Source organism: Seriola aureovittata, chromosome 5 (assembly GCF_021018895.1).
Source record: "Seriola aureovittata isolate HTS-2021-v1 ecotype China chromosome 5, ASM2101889v1, whole genome shotgun sequence".
Lineage (NCBI taxonomy): Eukaryota > Metazoa > Chordata > Actinopteri > Carangiformes > Carangidae > Seriola > Seriola aureovittata.
In genome coordinates, this window is record NC_079368.1 from 19,913,087 (window position 1) to 19,939,728 (window position 26,642).

Sequence of the window (26,642 nt, forward strand, 5' to 3'; positions counted from 1 at the left end):
CGCAACACAGTCAAGCTCCGACTAAAAGCCCACAAGATAAAATGCAGCATGTGTTGAAACTGGTGGACAGTAGTTATCAGACAGTGGAGGTGATTTTGTGTCCCTGCAGTAGGTACCACCAGGTCTCAAGAACCTCCCAGCCCCTCCAGCTATCCCTCCATTATCCTGTCTGAGTAACATGCTTGACCAAAGCCTGCTGTTTGAATAGCTCAGTACCCATTAACCCATCTATTAATGCCTGTCAGCTGGATGGCCTGTGTGTATCCATGGTATTTTTGTGTGTGTGTGTGTGAATGATTTCATGTGTATAGGAGCTTGTGTGCGTCCCATTAGACTTTTGAGTGACCTATTTCAGTCAACTGTCCATTTAGCTCAGTGCGTCTAGGCCAGTATCCCAAACCTTTGTGGTTTGGGAGGAACGCGGAGAGCAGCCCACGCCGTCTCTGTTTGGAGCAGGGCTCGTCCCTTATCTTTAGGGAAATTAGGCCAGCTTTTGTTCCAAATGGGTTTGCCATGTGCCGGTTGAGCCTTGTTTTTGTCTCGGATCCAGTACTGCGCAGCGTGTAACCCATCGTTGCGGCCCATTTCTAACGGCTGGGAGCTTCGCCCATATCGAATGCTGTCTTACATGAACGGTCCTCTTTCTGCTTGGGCATCAAAAGTTACACAGAGCCCTGTAATGTAAGACAAGGAGATGAGGTTTGCTGTGAGCCAGGGATCCAGTGTCATGAAAACATGCCTGTTCAGTGGAGACAGTTTCTCCCTGCAGGGATACCAGGGAGCTTTCAGGCGCGAATGCTCCGTCTCATCTATTGTGAAACCACAATCGCCACGTGGTGCCTTACCTTCTGGCAGTGCCTGTTCTCAATCTGCTGCGTTTGAAAGCTTCAGCTGCCAAACACTGATGCTCTCTCAGTGTCAGTGTTCTCAGTCGGTCTGCGGCTGGCAACAAAAGGCTGAAAAACAGTGTGGTGTGCCAGGGAGAGGGCAACAGTGGTCTTTGTTTTCATTTTGTCTGGTTTTTGTTTTGTCTGCGCCTTCATTTTGTCTATGTTTTTGCTTACGTTTGATGTGGAGTGGTTGGTAGTTGGTGGCCACTGGCTGAGGCACCTGGAGGCTGCCAACGGTCGGCCTGTTATCCAGCTGGGCTCCCTGTCATCTAGGGTCATGCCACCCTGGTGAGGGTGACACACCCTGGTGGAGCGTGCACTGCCAGGCAGGTCACATGAGGCCAGAAACACATAGTCTGACAGTGTGGATTATAGTGTAGGTCACGACATTTGTTGATCCTGGTAATCCCTCATGGCAGCAGTTATCATGTGGTGGAATTATCTAAACATTTCAAAAAGGCGTGCTGTCAAGGCACATCGGCTGCTGTACAAATTGCCATTTCCACGGTGTGTGTGTGTGTGTGTTGTCCTGCAGCGATGACGCTGGTTTTTGAGGCCTTTCTCATTCCCAGGCCACTAAATGCTCAGCTAAGCATAGCCTTGTCACGAGTGTTGTTATTTATTGAAGCCCAGTTCCTGTGGAGCAGCTCAGCCGTGCTCTGCTGAAAAGTAACATTTCTAAAAATCTCAACTTCCCTCCAATCAACTCATTATTTGATCCACAATTAATGTCGAGACTGAAAAGTATTCCTACTCTTTCATTGTTTCTCTTTACTGCAGGTCAGTTCAGCACTGATGCATTTACATCAGGCTTTACAGAGCAGAGAAGGCTTAATGTTGCCTGGCTTAGCAATGAGGTGCACTGTATTTCTAATGAGGTGTGAGGAATTTATTAGCAGAGCCTCTGACCAGACCAGCAGGTTCACCACATACTAATACAAATTAGAGCTGACAGCTAAATCCATTATTAAGGGGCTTTGATTTTAAGTTTTACACAAGTAGGGAAGTCAGACAGTCTCCAGAAGGTCCTGAAATAAAGTCTTTAGTTACTTGCGTTGAGGCCAGTTTTATCTAAGAACGAGCTGAGTTTGAAAGTACATTTTACTCACTTGTGATCCAACGTCCATTCACAATCCTGATTGATGTGATGGCAAAGGCTTTGCCTAAGATTAAAATGAAAATCCAGTTAAAAATGATTCAGTCAAGTGTTAATAAAACCTTACAAATGCCAGCATAGCTCTTCTTTATGTCTCGTTGTTGAAATATAAAATACTTGTCTAAAAATGTGTTGGTTCCTGTTGGGTGTCGCTCCTTTTTTCAAAAGCTTCCTTTCTCAGGGTGTTGCATACTGGAAGGACATTTTGTTTTGGTGTGGCTCCTTTAAGTTGACATGCGTTTGCTTTGACGATATGCCCTGTATGATTGTGATTGACACGGGGTGAAACTGTCAGGGTGAAGTCTTTGAGCGCTGCCAAGACAAAGACGCTTTGATCTGCATGTTGAGGGCTCATCTCTCAACAGCATATAAACCCAGAAAAACTCGTTGTGTCACTGTGCCGGTCCCACTATAAAGAGACTCGCAGCAGCTGTCAGTCCTAATGGGGCAAATGCCTTTGTGGAAAATGCAAATTTAGAATACATGTCATGAGGAAAATGAGAAGAATTGTTAAGTAAAACCCAGGAATAATATTGGGCCATAAACCCCTCTTAAAATCCCATCTTCCCCAACCTTTGATTTTGCAGGAATCAAGTTATGAAACCTTTTCAGCACCCATTTTTATAGCTTCAAAAATTGCACCCGGTAAGATCACAAAACGACAATGTCATTGATACTTGTTTATTACCGAGGACGGGGTGCTGAGATTTCTCACTTTCGAAACAGAGAAAATGATAATAGGACCTGTTAACAGATGGAAAACATAAACATCCTCAAAGTATTTTAATGTTATCTTTTTATGTCGCGCATTGTTATCGTAGCTGACAATACTCGCTGTGTCGAGTAATGAGGCTCATTATCTCTACACCACAGTTCCCGTAAGCGACGGTGATATTCTGAGATGTGCCTTTGTTATAGAGCTGTCAGTGCATTTATACCCTGAATAGTTAACAGACTTGATGAATAAGTTGAATGCCTCACTTACTGTAGGTCATGCTTTAATCTATTTGAACAATTGGAGGGGAACGTGTGATTAACCCTCGTCTGTCACCGTGAAACACTAGCCTCAATACCGGCGGCACCACATCCATCTGGCAAGCTAACCGGCCACACCTTAAAGACATTAAAACAAAGTAGTTATGTGTTTGGTCTAAGGTTTTATTGCTTAACGTTAAGGAAAATATGCAGTGATGAGATATTGCCCTCATTAATAGTGATTTATGCGACCGCTAACCGGCATTTTGAAGTAGTGGGACAACTGAGTCAAACTCCAAGTAGTCACATTACATTAATATGACTAGACATCCATGTCTATCCATGATGCCTCATGTTCAACATGACAGGTCTTTCTTTTTTTACTTGCTCTGCCTCAGCTGCTGTAAATGTGCATTTCCTTTACTCAAATACAAACAGTAACTCAATAAAAACAGATCTCCACTATCTTGTCATGTACAGATTCTTGCTGGATGAAAATATGATTAAATGAAACACACCAGGTACTTGGGTTGTATCTAATTTTTTTTTTTTTCATCTGTTTTATTTCTCTGGGTGGCAGTGTCGGACATCAGTGACCCCCTAACCCTCGCTGTGTTAGCTGAGTCCAAATCAGTTCCAGGGCCAGGCCTAATGGTGTTGGACACAAGAACAAGTCCAAGAGTTGTCAAAACAAATCAAGATTAGACAGAACCAGAGAAAAATCCATCCATATTCAAGACCAAAATAGGCAGTAAGCACACATCACGTGTAAGAATAATGAGATGAAGAGGCGTACCTGTCTCTTAATACACTCAGTAATTATATATTAAATATATATAAATAACAGTGCTGTGTAGAAAATAAACACATGTGGATGAGGTTGAGAAAAAAAAAAAAAGCATCTTTGAAGGTTTTATGATGAGGCAGGGAGAGTCAAACGGCTGAACGAAAGTCTGAGACAAGAACAAGTGCGAGTCAAAATAAGCAAGAGGCCGAGACAAGTCGAACATGTTGGACATGTGGTCTGGAAACTGAGCCCAGACTGAAGCACCACAGCCCTGCCTCGTGGCTGTTGTGGTTGCCTGAACCAGGGATGCTTTCAGGTTCTGTTATTGCAGTATTTATCTCACTCTCTGTCATTGTTTGCAGAGGCAGAATATTTCCCCTAGGTGGTCTTGTACCAGCTTTCACCACAACCAACCCTCCCAACCAGCATACTGAGGCAGGTTCAGGCATCCCTGAGTGGAGAAGGGTGTGTGTCTGTGTGTTTCTCTGTTTGTGCGTGTGTGTGTGTGTGTGTGTGTGTGTTCCTGTACTTTTGAAAACCAATTTAACACATTCAGAAAGAGGACATTTTTGTAAGGTGAGCTCATTTTGGCCATTGCTTGCTTCTTTAAGAGGCTCCTGTTCTGAAGGTTAAAACGGTGAGAGTTGATGGTGACTTAAGGTCAGTCATGGTTTTGCTGATGACCAAGCTTTGGCCAGGAGATCTTGCTGTTTGTTTATTGTTTATTCCAGACATAGCAAAGGATGTACAAAAATAACACAATTTGTTAAACACCCAGAGAGATTTAGAACAGATAATCCAGCAAAACCTTGTGGCTTCCCTTTAAAAGAACTATATCCACATGCATGTCTACTCAACCAGTGTCTGAAATTAGCTTTTTGGCCTCACTGCCACAGGCTTGTACATTTAGAAAATTACCATCCAAGATTATTTTCTCCTAACCAAATGAATTATCATAAATTCTTCCTAGAAATATACCAGCCTCCTTCTTTTTCAGAGTTGTTTCATGCATAGAATTACCACAGCTGCTGTGTGAGTGGATTTGGAGATTTAAGACCTGCACACTCACAATGGAAGTTTTTGTCTTTTTTTTTTTTTTTTTTCTTGCCGCTGGCCTCCTCATGGGGATGAAGTTAACTTTCTGATAACATTATACTTTAATACAAAGAGGAAAATCTTACGCTAAAACTTTAGAGCAGCAAATCAGAAGCCTGTGAGATACATCTACAGTATTTTACTGATTTGTCAGGGGAAAAAAAAGGATCATACACGACTGAGCTGAAACAGATTTTTACCAGTATTTGTAGTTTGGCGGATGTTAATTATGGCTGGTCTGTGGCACTGACATCTGCTTGACATGTCCCCTTTTACCTACATTAGATCTTTCCTTACCTGAGGAAGAGAGTGGGGGAGCCTTGAGCAAGCTCATTGTTATCTTACTCTGACCTCTGACCTCCTTATAGCTCCACCCACACCTGCCCTCGGGGGAAATACCTGCCTGCAGTGCTGTGAGGAAACTCTCAGACAGAAACTAGAGAGTAGAGACTCTCACAAAAGCAAAGTAGGGGACATCAGGTAGATTTAATCTCTCAGCCTCTCTCTCTCTGGCTCCGTCCCTCTCTCAACATGGCCGGGGTTAAATCAGCCAGGGCCATTAGGGAATTAAAGGTATTGATTACGAGGCGAGCGGGTTGTGTAGAATGTTTGCTAATGAGAACAAGTAGATGGCCATTGTTTAGTGCTTGTCATGGGAAAGAGGAGGAGATGAATTGCGGGTCGACCAATTTAGCGCTCAGGAATCAGGGCTCGCAGCCAAATGTGGATCAGCATGGCTCCGCACAGGTGCAATAAATGTAATTTTAATGTCAGATATTGTTCAGCCAATGTAGTTCGAGCTCACAGTGCCTGCTTTTGTTGTGTTTGTGTGTGTGTGTGTGTGTGTGTGTGTGTGTGTGTGTTTTGGCTGTGAGCAGCAAATTTCATCACAATCCATCTTGCAGTTGTCGAGATATTTCATTAAGCTTCATCCTGCGGAGACCGCGGATATCTCTTGGAAATGTCAGGAAACGATTCCAGTATTCAAGATAGAATAATATTCCACAGATATTTCATTAAACTTATGATTGTCAGAGTTTTTGGTGATTTTTGACTCTTAAAAGTTTTAAGGTATTTTAAGAAGTATCTGTATCATCATATTCATCATCAATATCTCTTGGGTAGCCTGCCACGAAGTTTACCGTGAACATCCCAGAGGCTACATCTGTCTGATTTCTGACTTTGAGGACTCCTTTAATTGTTGTCTTGTGGTATCCTCGATCCAAATTGTCAAACTGTGCACACATGATGCCGTATATAATTATCTAATGGACAAATTTGCCACAAAATTTTCCAAGCGCACGCCTCTGAAGCTGCTTTGATAAGTGACCACTTCTTTTCTCTCTTCCTCCAACCTCAGGATGTTACATATTTAGCTCTGTGACTGATTCGGCCTGAAAGAAAATAATCAGAATGCTCTTTATTGTTGAGGTATAAACATCTTCAGCAGCTTCAAGGGCTAATCATGGGCTCTTCTTGTTTTCCAACGTCTGGAATGATGCTTTTTCTCTCGCTTTCCATTGTTGTGTCTTGTGGTAACGCTGCAGCAGCAAAGCTGTGTTATGTCACTTGTCCCAGCTGAATGATGTAAGAATGATACACTTTTAGTTTGCAATGCAGCGTCTATTTGAACAATCAAATGAAAGTGATTGTCTCCTACTTTGGGATTAATTATATACATGTCATAATGAGAAATAGAAAAAAAACAAAAAACAAATGCATTTATTTTTGTTTAATTTTGATCATGCATTAATTGTAATGAACTCTCTATATGTGGTTAAGCTTTTCTTGTTGCACGTCCCTGGGGACTTTGCCCCTGTTATTGACATCCAGATAACCAGGACAACCTGCCACAGTACGAGAAGTCGATCTCTTTGAAAGCGAATGATGATAAATGAAAGAGCCCCGCCATGCTTATCTTTAACGCCTGAGGTGGTCACTAAGTGTCTGCTCATCTTTTCATCTCCTGCCCCCCCCCCCCCCCCCCCCCCCGATATCAGGTCCCCTGGGACTCCTCGGGACACAGACTGTTTGGTTTGTAAGGGAATGCAGAGTGATGCGGTGTGGCGGCCATTTTTCATCTCTTCCCTGCATTGTTCGGCCCGGTCTCTGAGAGGCCAATAATTATTCATTTAAAGCTCCGGCTCTTCCCTCTTCCCTCTAATTAGATGGTTAGTCACTCTCTCGGGGCCTCGGGCGAGAGCATTGATCTCCTCCATCTCAATCTTGTTGTAACGCTGCCTCCACCAGACAGACACAGCCCGGCAGTTGTGTTTTGAACATCCCACTAGCAAAGTTAGTCTGTTAGATACAAATACTTCTCTCATTCTGTCCAATAATAAGTCCCTTATTGTCTAACTCTAAATTGTTCCCATTGACGGGCTGGAGAATTTATGATCTCCATAGAAAAGCGACTCATAAACCCAACAGAAACACATAATAGCAACTCCCGCCTCCTTACAAACAATACAGAGTTTCCAGAAACGCTCGTCCTGGGGGAGTTTATGACATATTCCTCCGTTTCTCTTGTGTTCTCCTGAGCTGCGGTGCAGTCGACAAGACTAATCACAGGCTTGATGAAATGCAGCAGCTGTATTTGTTTATGTATTGAGTATACTGTACTACAAAAGGGGGGGGGTAATAAATAGGGGCCAAGACACAATGACAAGGATGACGGAGCGAGGAATAAAGGCTGAAGAAAAAAAAAAAAAATCACATAAACACCGACTGTGATAAGTGTTGTTTCCTTGCTCTGTTGCACTCGGGATCCCTGGGAAGGCAGCGCATGCTCCAGGAAGAGTGTGTTTGTGAGTGTGTGCATCAGATTTTAATTGTTAATCAGCCTGTGGTGCATTAATGGGTCGGTGGGGAGTGTTTCCAAAGTTTTCAACATACCTGTGTTTTAAATGAGCTGCATCAGGCCTTGTAGCAGTTGAGGAATGTGCTTTTAAAATCCTGCCTCTCCTCTTTTGACCTCACGGCGTTAACGTCCTCTCTCTAATGTGGAAGCAAATGACTTTTTTGTCTCTGGTTACAGTGTAATGGGATGTTAATGAAGCAGCGGTGGATGCTTAAAGGATCATTTTTGTCACAGTGAATTTTCTGATTTATTTTTTTCCCCTGCCCCCCCCCCCTCCAAAGATGCAATTTACTTCCTTTTTACTCTTAAGTGATGTCAAAAGGAAATTTCTGAGATGTCAAACTGAATGTAAGAAAATAATCAAAGGAAAAAACGAGTGTGTGCAAGAACATTTCAAGGTTAATGAGGCGTGAAAAGAGAAACATTAAATGTTTATGCTCTCACGTCGCTGTCAGAAGACAACACGTGTGATATTAGACAAAAATGTAAACACAGAAAGCGGAGGGAGGTATAACATTGTGGTTGAACAGCGCCGCTTTGGAACTAATGTGTGATTCTCTGCATAAAGATGAGGAAAGTGTTTGTTTCCCTCCGTGATGCTGCTCTGCCTCATCAGTTTGAGGCGTAGTTTGGATGTAGCTCAGCTGCTCTGTGCTTACATTGCTTCATTATTTGACAGAACCTCTCAGCCACTGCAAACAACTTCAGGTGCCACAGTCTGCGTCATGGCAGCTGCCTGAATGTAGTTCATGTGAAAGCGGGGCTGCAACTAGCTATTGCATTCACTATTGATTAACCTGCTGCTATAAAATGTCTGCAAATTGGGGGGAAAATGGCCTTTAAAATTTTCCACAGCCCAAGGTGATGATAGCGTGTTTTATCTGATCAAGTCACAAACTGATATTTAATGTACTGTGATACATGATGAAGAAAACCATTAATTCCAAGAAGCTAAATCCAGCAAATGTTTGGCATCTCTGCTCGAAAAAAAAACAGCTAAAAACCTACAAAACTGATTAACCGATTAGAAACAAATACTCATTCAGTCCAGAAAAGAACCCCTTATCGTCTAGCTGTAAACTGTTCCCACTGACAGGCTGGGGAATTTATGATCTCCATAGAAAAGCAACACATAAACCCAACACAAACACATAATAGCAACTCCCGCCTCCTTTTACTAAATTACTAAACTGATTAACCAATTAGATGCGATACTTTTCTCATTCTGTCCAATAATAAGCCCCTTATTGTCCGTCCAGTTTACTGCCGTGATGAAGACAACCACTGAATCCCGACACTTGAGAAGCTAAATGCAGCGAGTGTTTGGCCTTTCTGCTCGAAAAATGACTAAAATACTTTGTTCATCGCAGACATTCAGACCCCACGCCACCACCTACAGTCGCGATATTGTTTTAGGTCGTGCGTGGGCGCCGTCGGTCAGCCCGCTTTTTAAAACTGACCTTTCCCAAGTTCCCACGTCCAGAATTCTTCAGGTAGTAACTCACAGTGTTTTCTCATGGTGAGAACAAACGAGCAACTAAATGAAACCAAATCACACGACAGGAATACAAATAATGAATATGAATGAATTTAGATGAATGTGAGTGAAGGCGAGAAAAGAGGAAGGAAGGAACAAGAGGCTTTTATTCGATGCAGCCAAATCTGTGCAGGGCTTAGATTCGCAGATCGCACAGTGGCTATGAATCAGAAATATTGGCCCCGTTTATACAGAACAATAAAAGCGGCAGTTAATAACCACTGTATATGTTACGTTGTCTAAATTTGTGATAAATCAGAAATATATTACTTAACAAGATCATGAACCTGCCCAGACATTCAGTGCCAGCTCTTCGTATCTGACAGGTTTTACATCTCGCCGCTAAAGACCCATTTAGATTGTTACTAAAAATATGACATCACACACTCTCGTATCTACATTTTGTCAGTGTCTTCGCAGCTTCTCTCGTAGTCTGCAGGATCAGGGCAGACTGGAGAGCGGCTGAGATCCTCTGGTGTTTTAACAGTGATTATAAAGCAGACAACTGTAAAGGTTCATTGTTCCTTAAGGCTTCATAATTCTCTCCCTGTGTCTCTCTGCCTTACCTCATCTTTTAAGTGAAAATATCTGGCACACTGTGGTGGGTGGATGCAGAGTCTGGCTGTTAGGAGTAAATCTATTTTGAAAGGAGAGACACCCAGAGTCCCATTAAAAACAGCAGCACTCCTTTAACTCTCTCTTGCTCTCTTTTTCCTAGATTTCTTTTGCTCCTTAGCCTCCATATGTAAGGAATTTAAAACTGTAATTACGTGTCCTTAATAACATGTTTGCCCCCCCCCAGCTCATCAACCTGCTTGCATGCTCTCCCTGCCAACTGCACTTGCCAAAGCCTGCTGTACATGTTTGATGTTGTCTGTTAGATCCCTGTGTATTGTTCTCTTCTCCGTCTCGCTGATGTGTTTTGGGTCGGCGTTGTTGTTGTGTCTGCCGCGTCGACAGAGGTGTCTCCTGTTCCCCCCGCTAGACAGACATGTACTTTGTTGTTTGGCCTGCCGCCTACTGTCTGCATCGCGCTGCGTTGCATTGTGGGAATGCTAACTAACTGCTCTCTTCCGAGCTAAGGCAGCGGGCTGCCAGGTTGTGATGAGTCTGGCTGCAGTCAAGCTTTCTTTAGTTGTATCTGTTTTGGGTTTTTTTTTTTTAACTTTGTGGGAGTCTCCCCTCCCGCTGTGATCTCCTGAGGTTTTCAGAGGTCTGGTCTGGGCTGAGTGGAGCATTTATGCACCTTGTGTTTCCTCCATTTCTCCCCTCTGGCTCATTAAAGTCTAAATTCCACCGACAGCTTTGAAGTGTGTTAAATGTGTTTGTGTGTATGTGTGTTTTTTTGTTTTTTTTTTCTTTTATTGTACATGGTGATATTCGCACTTGTTGCGCCTGCAGAGCAGATGTTTTTAAGGGACAATGCTTTGCTCAGGAGTTTTCATGCGAGGACAATTTGAAGCTTTAATGCTGTGTGTGAACAAGGGGAAGATGCATTTCAGAGCCGCTCTCTCTCTCTCTCTCTCTCTCTGTCTCCACTTCCATACAAACCTCCCAACGATTTGGTGCGATACGATCCCACCACCTGCTGCTCTTCAAGCCAGCGCTTCACAGCCCCTGGGACGCGAGGAGGACAAAGACAGATAAATTGACTGTAGTGTGCAATCTTCCTGTCAAAGCAAAGTGAAAAAAGAGCACTGCTGCCTTTAATCTGGCTGCTGAGCCCCGCAGTAGTTTTCTCTCCGTCGCTTTTCAAAAGCCCCATTTGAAATGGTGCCTGCCTGCCTTGCTCGGAGGGAGGTTGCCGGTTCCCAACCAGGTGTTTATCTCTCTTTTCTTCTCTTCTCTTCTCTTCTCCCCTCCCGCACACTTCACTGGGATTAATCCAGCGTATATTTAAGCAGAGGATGAAACAGAAACTGCTGTTTTAGCACTGTCCTGTCTCACCCTGAAAATATGAAGTACCTTGAACATTATTATTACTGTCATGTTTGCCTGTAACCTGTCTCATAATCCAGCCCTCAAGTCTGCTGAGGTGCGTCGTGGAGTCTTGCTAAATGTTTCAAACAACCAAATTAATCCACTTGTAAAGCTTAGGTATGATTGTGGTAAAAAAAAAAAAGGAATATTGCTCATGATATTTTTACTGGTCTGAGGGAGTCTGAGGACTTTGTCTTCAAATGTTGAGTCATCTGTCAAACACAATTTCGCACGACGGCGAATCATGGCTGCAGCCAAAGACTCGCCGGTCACTTCACGGTCAGCAAACGTGGGGGAAAGGCAGGGGGGAGCAGTCCCTCTCTCTGCCAGCCTGTTTCCCCTCATTTCCCCTTCTCCCCGCCTTCTTCTGTTCCAGTCCGTGGTGGACATTCTCGACGACATCAATTCTCGTGGAATCTGAAACACGTCGCACGTTTGCCCCTCCGAAAGCCTTTGTGTCTCACGTTTGTATAAACAGAATCTGTAGCGTGTGTAAAGGGGCTTTCGTGCCAGCCAGGAAGTTAACACTGGCAACAGCTGGCATCCCAAAAACAATACACGTGTGTGGTCTCTATCGAGGTTACTCCAGTTCACAGAGGCAGTTCATTGTGATGCTCCTCCTCTTATCACGACAGGCTTGTGAAAGTGGATCGAGTGTTTTTTTTGGGGGGTTTTTTCTGTTCCTTGCTGCCAACAACGGGATGCCAGTTGTTCGCCAGTGGAACTTGCTGTCATCAGACGGGCAGGCAGCTTTCAACATTTAAATGTTTGAGAAGAAATGTCGCACAACAAGTGAAAAGCTCCAGAGAGATGCAGTTCTAGGACAGTGTTGGTACACAGAGTCAGGGGACAAGCCGCTCCACAGACTCTGAGCTTGTTGTCAGACTCTGCAGCATCCACAAAGCAAGACACTGTTGTTGCACTCAAATAGACAGGACGCGGTCCTGTGTGATAGATAACTCAAATAAATGTCTCTCTTTTATCAGTGTGTGTGTGCGGAAACTGCATTTCTGAGTTCTTTGCTAAATTGCATTTGCCTTCATATTTGTATTTAGCAAAATAATTCACACACAAACACGATTAACTCTTGTGTTAAGTCTTAACTCTCAAAGAAATAGCGTTAGTGCAAAACTAAGCTCTCAGATGTGACCTCTTTCTGTAGTGATTTGATTTCCAGTTCCAAAAATTTCAGTAATTTTCAGTTCAGAAGGCGGGAAGAAATTAGATTTCCAACGGGAAGCATCAATCACACTTTGCGCTCTGTATTTAAGATGGTTTGTACCTCATTTAATTTGCAGTTGAATTTGGAAACGGCAGATGCCCGACAAAGAACAAGAACTGTTTGTAATATCACATGCTTTAGATTTTTGCATCCGCGTTGTGTCTCTAAGCAGCATTGACCGCTATTTTGGACACAGTCTTCGCTCTTGTCTTTTCCGTCTCTTCCTAATGAACTCTTTTGGACCCTGTGGTTGGATAACACCAACTCCAATTAGACTGAAGAGCTTTGGGGGGGTGGTGGTGGTGGTGGTGGTAGTGGGGGTTCATACTTGCAGTGGAAATTACTTTCAGATTGTGCATTTACTTCTGTTTGTCAAATTCATTTCAGCCCAGAACATGGGAGTGAAACAAGTGTTGGAATTGCAATGAAAAACAAAATCACAAGTGGTGATATAGGCTGCTTGAGGCTTTGTTGGCACTTCCTGAGTCATTACATTGAATTTTAAGGCTTTTGGAGTGTTTAATGTTTCAGTGTTTAATTCCCTGCGCTGGGTTTTGAAAGATTGCATAGTATCTGATGAATACACGGCGGACTCAGGGAGGCGAGCTGATTTGTCTGACTTGAGTGTGATCTTGGAAAGGTGTCAACATGCATCCTCCATCTATCTGTCTGGTGTGTGATCCATCTGTGATTGTTGGCCTATTTGTGTCATGCATCCCCAAGGCTCCTATTTTATGTTCATGTGATGAAGCTGCAACAACGGTCAAAAACCAAGAGCGGATAAAAAGTAAAATGAAAATTGGAGATAAGTCGTTGCTGCTCTACCACATGGCCAAAGTCTCAGGTAGCTGAAACATCGTAGCTTGAATTTTTACTTGTGCTCCAACGTCACGTTCGTGCTCTTATGGGTTAAAATTGAACCTGTGTTTAATGGAGACCTGAGGTGTTGGACTTGGCCTATATAACACTGTTTTACATTTCCTGGCACATCAGACAGAATTCCATCTGTCGCCACACACACACACACACACACAGCCACACACACACACACACACAGAGTCACACACAGTCACACATGTAGAAAACGCTATATCTCTAATCTGATGCAACTCACTCTCACATCTGACAGGGTGCATTTTCTAGGTTCCAGCTCTCTCTCTCTCTCTCTCTCTCTCTCACACACACACAATGACTCAAACATCCATGTCCCCTTTGCCCCTTCATCCCTCCGTTCTCCTCCTCCTCCTATCTTTTCTTCAGAGGCCAAATTGTTGGCTTGTCTGGTGGAAATTCATACCAAAAGATTCAAACACGAAACTGAATATTTGTGGAGTGTGTCACCCACAGATTGGTCTTTGGGGGGCAAGTCACGAACGTGATTGTAAAACTTGAACAACTTAGGGGAAACCAAGACACAAAGAAGCGCTGTACTCAAACTCCAACGCCAAGTGGGACTGCAATGACCTTGCAATGTAACATTTTAAATGAAAGAAATCCCCCATTAGAAATGCTAATTGCCAGTATGTGATACAGATTGCATCTGAGTTGTGTAACTGATCTTTTTTTTTTCATCCTCTCCTTGTCTCTCTGCAGTGCCCGGAAACTTGGGCTGCTTCAAAGACAGCGGGGACCCGCCCACCCTGTCGGGCACCAGTGAGACCTCCAACAAACTCACCATCCAAAACTGTATCAGCTTCTGCAGGAAGCAGAGATACAAGGTGAGGTTTGAAAATAAAGTCGAAGTGTATGAAATAATAATAAAACCTTTAACCCAAGAGATGTTCAGCGTTATATTTACCTCAGATTTAAGATGGCAGTTTCTGTAGGAGAAAACATTCAAGTCTTTAAATGTAGTGTCTGTGTGTCCTCAGATGTTCAAGTTTCTCTTCTCATTCGATGAAAAAGCGTCCAGTCAATTGCCCGTGTCATTTCAAACGCGGACATGAGCTGGCTCTTGCAACAGTCAAGCTTTTATGTAAATGATCTCCGTTTACGGGCAGTTTCCTGACAATTATCACCACGATGCCAAGAGCGGTCTATACCCTCTTTATTCAGCCATCAAACTCCATGTTTCAAACCAACCAGCGGATGACAAATCATCACAGCAATCAAGGCTGACAGCTGGAAATGAACGGTTATTAGCCCGGTGGGCACCTCCTCTCCAGTTTCTCACTCATCTCTGTATCTGGCATGCCATTGTCGCAGCTATAAACCGTGCCAGGTGTTCATTTTCAGTCTCGGCAGATCCGGCTCAGCTCCATCTGCACTGACAGGTACTGACAGCCCGTCCCTCCCCCACTCCCCTCTCAATTCAGCAGATGTTATAGGATGCGGTGGTGGATTGGCATCGTCTGCCTGTACCCTTGGATCGTCACTGGCCTTAATGCGCATGTGAAACGTCAGCGCTTGGTAGTATGGATCCCGTGTGACTTTTTGACAAAGAGCATGTCTAATGAGCGAGACAGCAAATCCATCCCTTGTTTGCTCCACCAGAAAGTATTCACATTGGTGTTCTCCAGCATTACTTCATCAGATAGAATAATGCAACAAGGACATAGCTTGATACATCTCGGCGAGAGCGGAGGCGCTATAAATTCCTATTCCATGAGAAAAAGACGCGGAGTGGGAAATGATGCAGTACCTTCAGTAGTGTGAATTCATTTAGGGGCCTGAAAATTGGACAATGGCGTTCTTTTTGAACGAAGGACAATAGTTCTTTTGAGAACAAGCAGCCAGTTGGTGGTGGCGAGGTCAAAACGCGTGAAGGTTTTTCACGTTGAACATTCCTGCTTCGACGCTTTTGGGAACAGTTTACTAACAGTTCTGACTTGAAAGATGGATAGGTGCTATTTCTGTAAGGTTTACTCTCTGCACCCTGTGTGCAGCTGTGTGTTTGAAGGGAGGCCTCTAATCAGCTGAGAGGTTGTGGTTATCCAGACTCAGATTACAGCATCTTGTAATCATGAGAGAAAGAGCAATTAGGGCACTTTAGACTCAAGTCACTTTAATTTCAAAGAGAGAAGGAGCTATGTGTATTGAACTGTTTACTAGGCCTAAGTGTTAACACAGTTTCACATAAAGCTCATATCAGAAACACAACCTAATCAGGTATAATTATATGGACAAAGTAGCCATTTTGGATACTTTTAAAGAAGAGAGAAAAAGCTCAACTTTTCACGTTTCCTCCACAAAACATGTTCCCTCAGCGTTTTGCTGATGCAATGATTTGCATAACTCCTATTGTGTTTTCGCAGCTTGCTGGTATGGAGTCAGGATATGCCTGTTTCTGTGGCAATGAGGTGGACCTGCGCGACCATGGCGAGTCACCTAGCATGGAGTGTAACCACGTTTGCTTCGGCGACCACACCCAGCCCTGCGGCGGAGACGGCTGGGTCATCATCTTCGACAGTGAGTGTCACTCTCGGTCTGACTCTGGGCTGATTCTGGGCCGTGATTTGAACAAACAAATTTTAATCTTAAGGTTTCTAAAGTAATAAGACATAATGCACTTTCACAAATACACCTGTAACCACCTCTTATGAGCTGGAAACAGGTCTGTCCCCGCTTTCGCCGTGGTAACGACTCCCATCAAATATAGTTTGTCTCCAGAAGACACAGGAGTACATTTCTTTCCTCTAACACATTTCTATGTTGAGATAACATTTGGTCAGCAACTGGTGTGATGCAAAAAATTGCTGCCAGCCCGCTGTGACCAAAGAGACAGTCTATGATGTGGATTGGTCATACCAGTTTTATAAAATAAAGTCGGTATGAGAGACGGGATCAGATTGGTGCATCTCCATTCAGTGGCATGAAATCATGTAACGTGATACCAGTGATCTGTTAATAGACTGAGCATTATTCACAACCCCAATAAAACATCACCGACCATTTTCTCCTCTTTTCTCGTGCTTCCTCCTCCAGCCCGAGTAGGGGCCTGCGGTGGGAACTACACCTCGCCATCAGGAGTGATCTACTCCCCCGACTTCCCCGACAAGTACGGTGCCGGCCGCGTTTGTTACTGGACCGTCCAGGTCCCCGGATCCTCCTCCATCCTCTTCAACTTCACCTTCTTTGACATCTCCGATCAGACAGACATGGTGGAGCTGCTGGACGGCTACACCAACCAGGTGGTGGCACGCTTCGACTGGCGCAGCCCGCCGCGGGAGCTGGTGAACGTCACGGGCGACTTTGTCATTCTCTACTTCTACTCAGACCGCACCAACCAGGCCCAGGGATTCGCTCTGCTTTACCAAGGTAAGAAAACACCTGCTTTTTCTGGCATTTCTTGTGCATTGGAAGAAGAATGGTTTGGTGAAAGTCCATGACAGTGTATCACTCAGTATCCCTTCTCAGTTGAAGCAACCTGTCCTCAAGCCCGCCACGCCCGCCACATTAGCACGATGGGGTGTGAGCTAGGTTGCTGCCTCCGTACTGAAGGTTTTCAGAGCGGTGCGAGGCAGTTGTCCCGTCATTGGCAGACCCTTTTCTCTTTTCATTTGCTAGGCAATGTCTCACAGCCCTGCCTGATGCTGCATATTTAAATAATGTTTTGTTTTTCTACGAACTCACTCTCTTATCAAGCTGCGGCAGACTGCTTTGCTTCTCAGGAGTGTGTTCCTTGGTGAATTTCAGAGCAGGAGTTTTTATACCACCTACATACAAAACAGTGTGATAATATACTTTGCATCGCGCCTTCTGATATCCTGATTTCACTACAGAGCAGAAAGTTGAAGAGCTAGCAGCGAATAATTTTACCTCTCCAGACTAATGAGGAAAATGTGTAAAGACTTGCGTGGGGAAAAATAAAAAGCAGTCCTCTGTTGTTTTCTCCCACGGTGATGCCTCTGTGTGAATATTCTGAATGCACCGAAAATGATTTAATAGATTAATTTCTGGAGACGTTAGCCTGATATAATTCTGTGTAGGTGACATTCATGCTCACGGAGAGAGGCAATCTGTCGCAACTCCTCCCTCCCTCCCTCCCTCTCTGCCTCCATTTGTAATCCTGTGACATTTTTCTCGCCCGCTGGTGTTACAGTAAAAACAATATCAGAAGGTCCGAAATTCTCTGACCTCTGGACAGGCGCAATCCTTTCTGCTCATGTCTCAGTTCTTGTGAGGCGTCATGTAGCCAAGAAATGGAATGAGTGAGAAAAGGTCACCTCCGGAAGAAACAGGTTTCTATACAGAGAGATATAGAGAGAAAAAATGTGACGACATTCAGGCTGAGCGTTGTAAACTGCTAAATACATCTAATATATCCTCGGTGGCAGGATGAACAGTGGAAAGAGAGTGTTTCAGCTGACGTTCAGCTGGGTTTGAAGTATGTTGTTTGCAAAAGAAATGGGGAACATGTGGGAAGTTCTGGGAACATCACAGTCAAGTTGAGCTATTATGTGAAAAGAAACATCAAAACCACCATTCATGGAAGAGTGGAACAGGCCTGGAGCAAATAGTATTTTGGAAGTAGCTCTGGCTGTTTGATTTAAACACAGGATGGATGGAGTTTAACCTTTTAGTTTGGAGTCTAGCATGTGAGTTAATCATAAAGGATCTCACCACTAGGAGTCCTCCTTGATGGCGCTGAAAGCTCCTTGCTAAGTTTCATCTTAAGAGCTGTTCACAAAGCTGCTGAGAGCAACTTGTACTAATGAACTGAGAAAACTCCTAATAGATACTGTATATAGATAGGCAAAGTGAAATATTGACCTCAAATAGATCGTATTGGGCATCAAACAGCATGTTGACACTGGTAGTCTTTGGACAAATGTTCACGCTCTGGTGGGGTAATTCTACATCATAGACTGTATATAAGGATGGACGTAGCCTCCGTGACGTCACCCATAGGTTTCTGAAGAGAGGTCGGGAAACTCAGAACGGGCTGCCGCGCCGTCGCTATCCTCCGCCTAACTCCCGGCTAATACAAAAGAAGCGGGGCCGGTGTGGGGCCAAGGCTGCCGTGCATGTAATGTGGCAAGCATACGCTCACCCGTTTGTGACTCAAAGCAGCCACACGCTCAGTTATGCAGAACATCATCATCAGTTGTCATGAAGGAGGAAATAAGCTAAAGAGACCAAAACCGTGTTTTGTACCAGGCTGTTTATTTCTGCTGTAAAGTTGGGCATCTTCACATGGGAGTCTGTGTGGTTTGACTCACTGTTGGAGGCAGCATCAAGTGGCCATTAGAGGAACTGCAGTTTTGGGCCCCTCTGTGTCAGCTTCGTTTGTCAGCTGCTCGTTCTACATATGCTGCCAGTTTCTCTGGGGAAATCCAACGATGGCCATAAAATCTGCTCTTATTTATTTATTTATTGCAGTAGGTCATTATTTAAAGTACAGTCATTGAACTGTCAGACAAATTAGTCTGAAAAGACATATTCTTGGTTTGATGAATAATTCTGACGACTGAGATATTCCAAGTGTTTGTGTCTTTGCGTGTCCAAGCAAGCAGGTCCTGGTGAATTAGAAGTCCGTTCGAGCAACTGAACGAGACACATGACTTGTTTGAGGGGAAAAAACATGATGTGTCACTGATAGATAGACACTTGCTGTGATGATTGTCTTCACTAAACCTAAGTGCAAATGAAAATGTAAGAAAAACACTGGCAGAGTGAAGTCAGACGCACAAATATCAGCGTGAGACATTCCACATTTTGTCTCTCAGAAGCAGCATTTCAGAAGTTGGAGAAGAAAATTCTCAAAATCACAGTGATTTTAAATAAATCACATCTATGTTTAGGAGAAGTAAATGAAAGGCAGAGGAGAACTTATTTAGGATATTGCTTTCCTCTGGGAACACATAAATGAGTTGAAATAGTCCATGCTCTCTGGCACTGTTGTTTTATGAAACAAACTCTGCCCATCTGGTGCTGTAAGCAGGTTAAAACAAACAGAATTTATTGCAAACACTTCTTGAATCATGTCTGGAGCGGACAGAAAAGCTCTCAGCACCACAAGTTTACAACATGCTTGAGTGTTTTTGCAGAGCCAATCTGTTTCTCCGCAAATGCAGTTAGTATTAAATAGTCACTCGTGACTCCGCTGTATATACTTTCAACAGCATGATCAACATGATATATCCTATGATTGTGCGCTTGCTCCAACAGCCCTGTTTACCCTCAGGAATGATTAAAGGGGCTTTAAGTGATCTATGTCCTCGATTTGTAGAAATTACAACAACATGGCAGAGCTTTTCCTCCTCTGTGTCTCTGGCACAGGATGCACCACTCAGCCCTCTGCTTCCTGAGAGCTATGAAAGCCTATGATACATAGAAATAATCACATTTTGAGGGGGTGATGTGTCACATTGCAGAGAACTGAAATAGTATTCTGATCAGGGCTGGGCAATATGGCTGGAGTAAAGTAATATCAACAACATTAATAATGAAATCGAAGCTCTAACTTTACTGAGAAAGGATTTGTACTTTGCAAAGCCTGTGAGCAGAGACAGGTGGGTGACAAAGCCAACCAAAGCCACTTCAGCTGCTTTAATTCTGTTTGAGGGAGCGAGAGCAATCACACACTTGTTCCATCAGACTGCAGCATTTCAGGAAGTGTGTACTCAACACACAACCACACGTTTTTGGTATTTGTGGCGGCCCCTGTGGGTCAGGCTTAAAATGCTTCAGTGGAACTGTTCCGCAACACGCTTGAAGATATGTACCCAGCTGTATGATGAATGGACAAATCATTGATGAGTTTTGGCCATTTCCCTGCTTGAGAAGTTTCAAGGTCAATAACTTCAAAACTAAATAAGATATCAGTAAACATTACACAACCTTTGATACGCTTGGTCCAAAGATGATCCACAGAAAAATTTGGTAGCAATGTTTTTTTTCAAAAAATTCAAAATGGTGGAAAATCCATCATGGCTTTTATGGTCAATCGGGCTCATGGTGTCAGGGGGCGTGGCCTTTCCAAAATGGCATTTTGGGCCTTAATTACAGCGTCACCATTTGATGGATTGGGCTCATATTTCTTGGGAAGCACTTTAACATCATTTCCAGTTATGGGGCAAAGTAATTCCAGGTCACAGCAGAAAAATACGACTAAACTGACACAAAAACAATGGGGTTCTGCCTCTTCAGGGACTGAACTGTAATGATATGTTTACCTGAATATTGAAAATCACAGGTGGTTTGCCTTTCCTATCTTCCCTAAACTTACCACCACCCTTTTCCTGCTGTTGTAACCGGTACTGCTCATGGATAATCATATGCAAATGATGTAAAGCTATGCAAAGATGGAGGTAGATGTGATGGTGCCGGGCAACAGTGTTGTTTATTTTGTAGTAACTGACAAGTTAGGGGCGTAAGGAACAATTGTACAGCATGCTTCACAGGTGTTTGGTCATGAAGTACCTGACCTGATGAGGATCATGGGGTCAGTATGTACTAGATTTCATGGAAATCCATCCATTAATTGTTGAGATATTTGAATTTCAAAGTCATGGATCGACTAACAGACTGACTTTGCCATGACTAGCATGATTAAGAAAGCAAGTGATTTTTTTCATTTTAAGTTAAATATTACTTTGGATCATAAATTTAAACAGCAGAGTTTTTACTTATCTATATAGTCAATATATTATCAGTATTATGGAGTTATTGCCCCACTCAACATTAATCCTACAACTCTGTAACTGTCGTAATATCCATATTTTTGCCTTGAGAACAAGCTTTTTACCACTGAAGTTGAAATATCACCTGGTTGCTCAAGCACGGTATCATCATCTGTCACTGAGCAGTGGAAAATGCCATTGCACTGTATGTATGTGTGTTCACATGTGTTTGGGAGGGGTTGGGGTTTTTTGGAAATGCCACTGGCCCGAGATAATTTTGCTTCAAAACAGAGCCAGAAATCTCAGCACCTGACAAATAATGTTTGGGTCACTGGCACTGATCAGCAACAAAGGTCTATTTGTGCTATAGGGCAGAAAACGTAATGGTTTTAAAGTTCAGCAGAATTCTGGTTTAATCTAACGTCTGCACCTTAAGCTACAACATTCATCTGTCTATGAACCTGTGTTAATGAGCTCTTATTCTTTTTTTCCCCAGCACTGAGGAGCCAAGACACCCGAACAATGGAGGCTGAAGGAGACGACGAGGATGAAGGAGAGGACGTCTCCAGCACGGCGGGGCCCCAAGTGGGTGTCGGCGTCACAGAGCGATCCAACAGCACCTCCAACGGACGTTCCTCCCAGATCCTTTACGTGATCACGTCCAGCCCCGGTAAACCGGAGCACAACATGCCAGGTCAGTGGGCTGGACGCGGCGAGACCACCGGCCACAGCGCTAGTATGTTAACACCCATGAAACACTGCACCTACTGCACCTCTCTCTCCCTCTGCTGGGATGTTTCCTGACTAGAGCTCCCATAGAACATGACCTGGTTTCTCTGAAAGTATTAAAATCATCTTAGTCTGTTGAGATGCTTCTGGAAGCTCTGGCTCACGGCAGCTTCCTGTGATCTTACATAGAAGTAATGCTGTGTGACGCTCTTGTTTTTTTCTGTCAGTGACTCATAAGTGAAGTTACTTTGGGTCTCCCTGCTGATCACAATCAGGCCTCTTGTCAAAGCTACGCAGGGTGGACTGGCGTGTTCTGTTCTTCTTTACTTTCTTCAAACATTATTCTCTCCAAACTCTGAGCGCTCTGTCTCAGAGGGCTAAATGAAGTATTTCTCAACCAGAGGAGAACAGATGTGCATTGATAATGCATCACCGTTTCTTGACAATTTACTGGCTGAGCACTGCTATCAGGTGTGCCAGCAGTGCTCGAATAATTCTTCGCTCGCTAATCCTTTCAGTCTGCTTCAGTTTGTTTTCATTACCGTGTTACAATATCTGATGTCTTGTTACTGTGCTGCTCCCTCTCTGCAGTGTGGACCATCTACGCTCTGGCTGCTCTGCTCATACTGACTGTCATAGCCATGGTAGCGAAGCTGCTGCTGCACATCACAGTCAAGTAAGTATGCGAGCGTTTGCAATCAAGCAAGGATCAAATGTCAAAGCATTCATCTGTAGTATCATGTTGCATTCATGTCATTCATTGTCGTATTCTGATGCCAGAATGTTTGTTCCCAGCGCAAATTAGCTTTGACGTCATTAAATAAGATTATCCTGCCAACTAGTGGTCACAACATGTTGTGTCCACTCCCTAGCTTTGTTTTTCCCCCTTGCACAATCTAATAAGGAGTTACTCTTTAATAATCGGCATGTTTTCCTGTCAGACAGTTTCTTTTTTTGATATAACTTTTTCTAATTGAGTTGCCAAAGACAGATATTTTCCAATTCTACACAGACGGGGAATTCAGAGATCCCCGCAAGGCAGTATAATTGAGTTGGGTGCCAGTTAGGCAGCGTGAAAGAATCAGAGTAAAAGAAAGTCAAGTCGAGTCAACTTTACTTCTAGGGCACATTTATCCACAGCATGAGCTGACCAAAGTGCTCTACAAAGGACATTAAAATAAATAAGAGTAAAACCAAATGTATAGAATATGTAAAAACACAAGGAAAACCAACTGAATGTACAAGAAACAACAAGGTGCAAATAAACAATTATGAACATGACAACAGACTAAAAGGTGAGTGAGCTGAAAAGGCCTGGTCCCATATCTTACACTTTGCTGGTGTTTTATTTGAAGTGTTAGTATCCATAAGAAGATATATCTGTGGTGTTACATACCAAAAACCTGGGTCAGAGCATGACTCGGTTCATTCAGTCATTCAGTTCATTCTGACTGACTGTTTTCTGACAGATCAAATGAAAATACAGCAGACTTCAGGTAAACGCTCAGAGAAACCAAATCCTGCAAGGTTAGATGGTGGGTGCAAGTGGGCGGGGCTTGGGGCTACTTTGTTGTGACATCACAAAGTTACAGAAGTTCTGACGGCTCGTATTAAGTCACAGTTTCGGAAAACAGACTGTGCATTTGATATTTTCACAGTATTAAAATAGAACCTAGACCTGCTTTGTAATCAAAAACATGGAAATCTCTCTTTGTACAATATGGGACCTTTAAAAATAGAGACGGAGGGAGCACATCTTATATCTAATGGCAACTGATTCTATAATTTTGGAGCAGCAACAGCAAAAGCTCTGCCACCTTTTTAGTTTAGTCGTGACCGTCGGACATACAAGAGAGATGAGCTTTCAGATCTAAGAGATCTAGCAGCTGAGTGCCAGCGAATAATGACTGTGATATGGGGAGGGGCGTGGCCATTAAGAGCCTTAAAAGTAATCAGCAAGGTCTTAAATTGAATTCTGAAGTGAATAGGGAGCCAGTGAAGAGAGGCGAACACTGGTGTGATGTGTTCACACTTTTTAGTGCTTGTCGACATCCTTGCAGCGGCATTCTGGAGCAGCTGCAAACGAGATGATGAAGACTGGGGGATGCCTAAACACAAGAAATTACAATAGTCCAGTCGAGCTATAATAAAGTCGTGGATTACTTTCTCCATGTCATGGAAGGACAGAATCGGTTTAAGTTTGGAAATGGTTCTTAATTGATAGTAACCCTTGTGATGTGTTTATCAAGGCAGAGCTCGGAATAAAGGATGACACACAGGTTTTGTGCATGGGACTTGTCTATGCACCAACTCAAAACATCTACCTATTTGTTTGACCATTTTAGACATTGCAAACATTTTTAATGCAAGTGAAAAAATTTGTCTTGTCTTTCTGTTTTTCTCCTCCCTCTCTTCTGCAATCGGACAAACTTCCATTTGCAGAGAATATTTAAACAACGAGGTTTTAAGTGTTTGGTTCACTGCTAGCCTGAACACATTGTAGGTCATTTAACCTTTTTTGCCAAATGTCACAATATCAGTTTGAAACTAAAGGTTTAGATCCTGATCATTAATAATTGTAGGCTCAGTGTCATAAATGTCAAATCAAGTGGAAGATAATGAGCCCTATAAAAGCTTCCTATACTACTCACTGCATAATAATTGCCATTAGTTTGTGTTTCTAAGAAGGCAGGCATGGCATGAATGCAACATTTAAAGGATAATGTTGCCATTATTCACTTTCCTTATTCCTCTGTTTCCCCCTTTCTTAATGTTCCACCATTGTCTCCTTTACTCCTCTCTCTCTGCCTCCTCTTTGTCTCCTCTCCTCTTCCTCTTGATTTCTCCTCACAGGTCCCCCAGCATCCCAACGGTCAGCGGTTCAGACAGCTGCAGCCAGAGCACGGCGTCCTCTGAGCCCTGGATCATCCTGTACCGGCCCTCCACCATCTCCCTCTTCAAGAAGAAGCTAAAGAACCACCACGGCGACCTCAGCCCCCTGGTGGGCAACTAGCGCCACTGCCGCGCTCTAACGTTAACCAAACGCTACCACCACCCACAGCTATTCTGTACGAGGGCCATCAGACGCCAGGCCCTCAGACAATGAAACTCTATGAGGCGCTGCGCTAACAAGCCAACAACTGAGTGGCTAATGACAACTTACTGAGTGACTGCTACTAAAATGGCCCATGGGCCGGAGCGGCCGGGCCCTCCCATCCTGCTCAGCACCAAAGAGGAGGGGGGACAGGCAGGGCTGTCAGTGAGCACAGTGTGGGAGAGGAGAGCAGAGGAATGGACGGAGGAAGATCTGCAGCTCTGACAAAGACACAAGGACGCTTTTATCACGCAAGTTTCTCCTGTTCAGCAAGGCTCCATTTCAGTCACCCGCGGATGTCCCCAAAAATCAACATACCTCTGAAAACCCTTCCAGACTGCAGGCTCACCAGTGAAAACAAAGCACAGCCTGGTGCAGAAGTTCACTGGTCTGTGTTCAGTTTAGGAAACAGGGAGGTTTACCTCTTCCTGGTGCTTCAGTCACGTTGGCAATCAAATCTTCATCAGTATCAAGGAGAGGATGAAGAAATGGAGTATGCATACTCACATGCTGTAACACTTCACAGCTTAACAGTTTTATATAACTCTGCCTCATACGGACGAGGAACACTTGCAGCCAAAAACCAGAATCCTCCCATACAAAGAGTTGTGTATTTATTTGTCTTTTTGGTTCTGTATGCAAAGTGCTAATGTTTCTTTCTGATGTGCTCTACGTGAAAACTAGCTTTGTGAGGGAGGGGAAACGGGACGCGGAAACGTCATGTGGAAGGTGGATATCACAGCACTTTGGGGGGATGAATCACTCGCCGTAAAACAGAAAGATCAGAGGGAAAGAGAGCACGCTCGCCCACTCGCTCACTCAGTGCTCATGTGGATTTGGGTGGAGAGAATAAATGGTGGTGGGGGGGGGGGGGGGGGGGGGGGGGGGTTTGGGTGGCGCAGCAGTCCGCAGACAAACTGCCATTTAGGGAGGCTTGGGAAGATCTGAGGGCTTTTTTTTTTTTCTGCTCGGTTGTGGGTGGGAGTCTTTCCGGTTTGATGGTGTTCAAGTGCCTTAAGGATCTCCTCTTCCCCTTGTCTCAGATTCCTCACATCTGTTTCTTTCACGAAGCGGACCGGGGTCCCTTCACTTCACACACCAGAGTCTGCACTTCCGTTAAGGGTGCACGTGCAAGAGTTTCATTCCAAAACAGGAAATTACACCAAACTTAAAATGTAACATAAAAATGACGCCACATCTTGTACAGTGATTGAAAGGATTGAATCTTAAGTCTTTTTAACCATAGTACACTCAACTGAACACCTCTCCAGACTGGATCTTTTTTTTTTTTACACGTAGTAACAGACAAGGCTTTAAAGGAAAGTGTTTGTTTCTCATTTCTGTGTGTGCTCTTATGTGTGGTCTTGGACATTTACTGAACATATTGTTCACATTAAGTTGTCTTTTGATTACAGTGGGGGGTGAATATTGTTGTACATTATGTAATTCAGTGTGGGAATGATGATATTTATGTTCCGTTTTTTTTAAATTTTGTGTCTAGTCAAAGCGTTTGAGAGACGTGTCAAAGTACTTCTTGTACTCACTCATCAACTTAGCTCAAAAGTGGAATGCATTTTTTTTTCTTCCTCTCCTTAGACAGCAGTAAATTGCCTAAAATCACATGACGCTGCTAGACCCTGAAGCTTTTACCTGTCTCCTTGATTTCAGGCCAAAAGGTTGAGCGCAAACAATACACCCAGACAGAGATATAACCAAAAGCACTCACTGGTACTATGCACAAGCTGACAGCGGG

General features: G+C 43.7%; 1 protein-coding gene across 2 annotated transcripts in view; it reads left to right on the forward strand.

Annotated features, from left to right (window-relative positions):
- Positions 1–25,738, forward strand: part of kremen1 (kringle containing transmembrane protein 1) — a 57,684-nt gene extending 31,946 nt beyond the window's left edge. Inside the window, exons 4-9 of one of the 2 annotated variants that reach the window (XM_056375367.1) lie at positions 14,096–14,220; positions 15,757–15,910; positions 16,427–16,759; positions 21,563–21,802; positions 22,387–22,471; positions 24,649–25,738. In XM_056375367.1, the coding sequence (XP_056231342.1) occupies positions 14,096–14,220; positions 15,757–15,910; positions 16,427–16,759; positions 21,563–21,802; positions 22,387–22,471; positions 24,649–24,808 (1,097 nt within the window). In that variant the 3' untranslated portion in view covers positions 24,809–25,738. The remainder of the gene's footprint in view (positions 1–14,095; positions 14,221–15,756; positions 15,911–16,426; positions 16,760–21,562; positions 21,803–22,386; positions 22,472–24,648) is intronic. The other variant, XM_056375369.1, reaches the window with a different exon arrangement.
- The last annotated feature ends 904 nt before the right edge of the window (positions 25,739–26,642 follow it).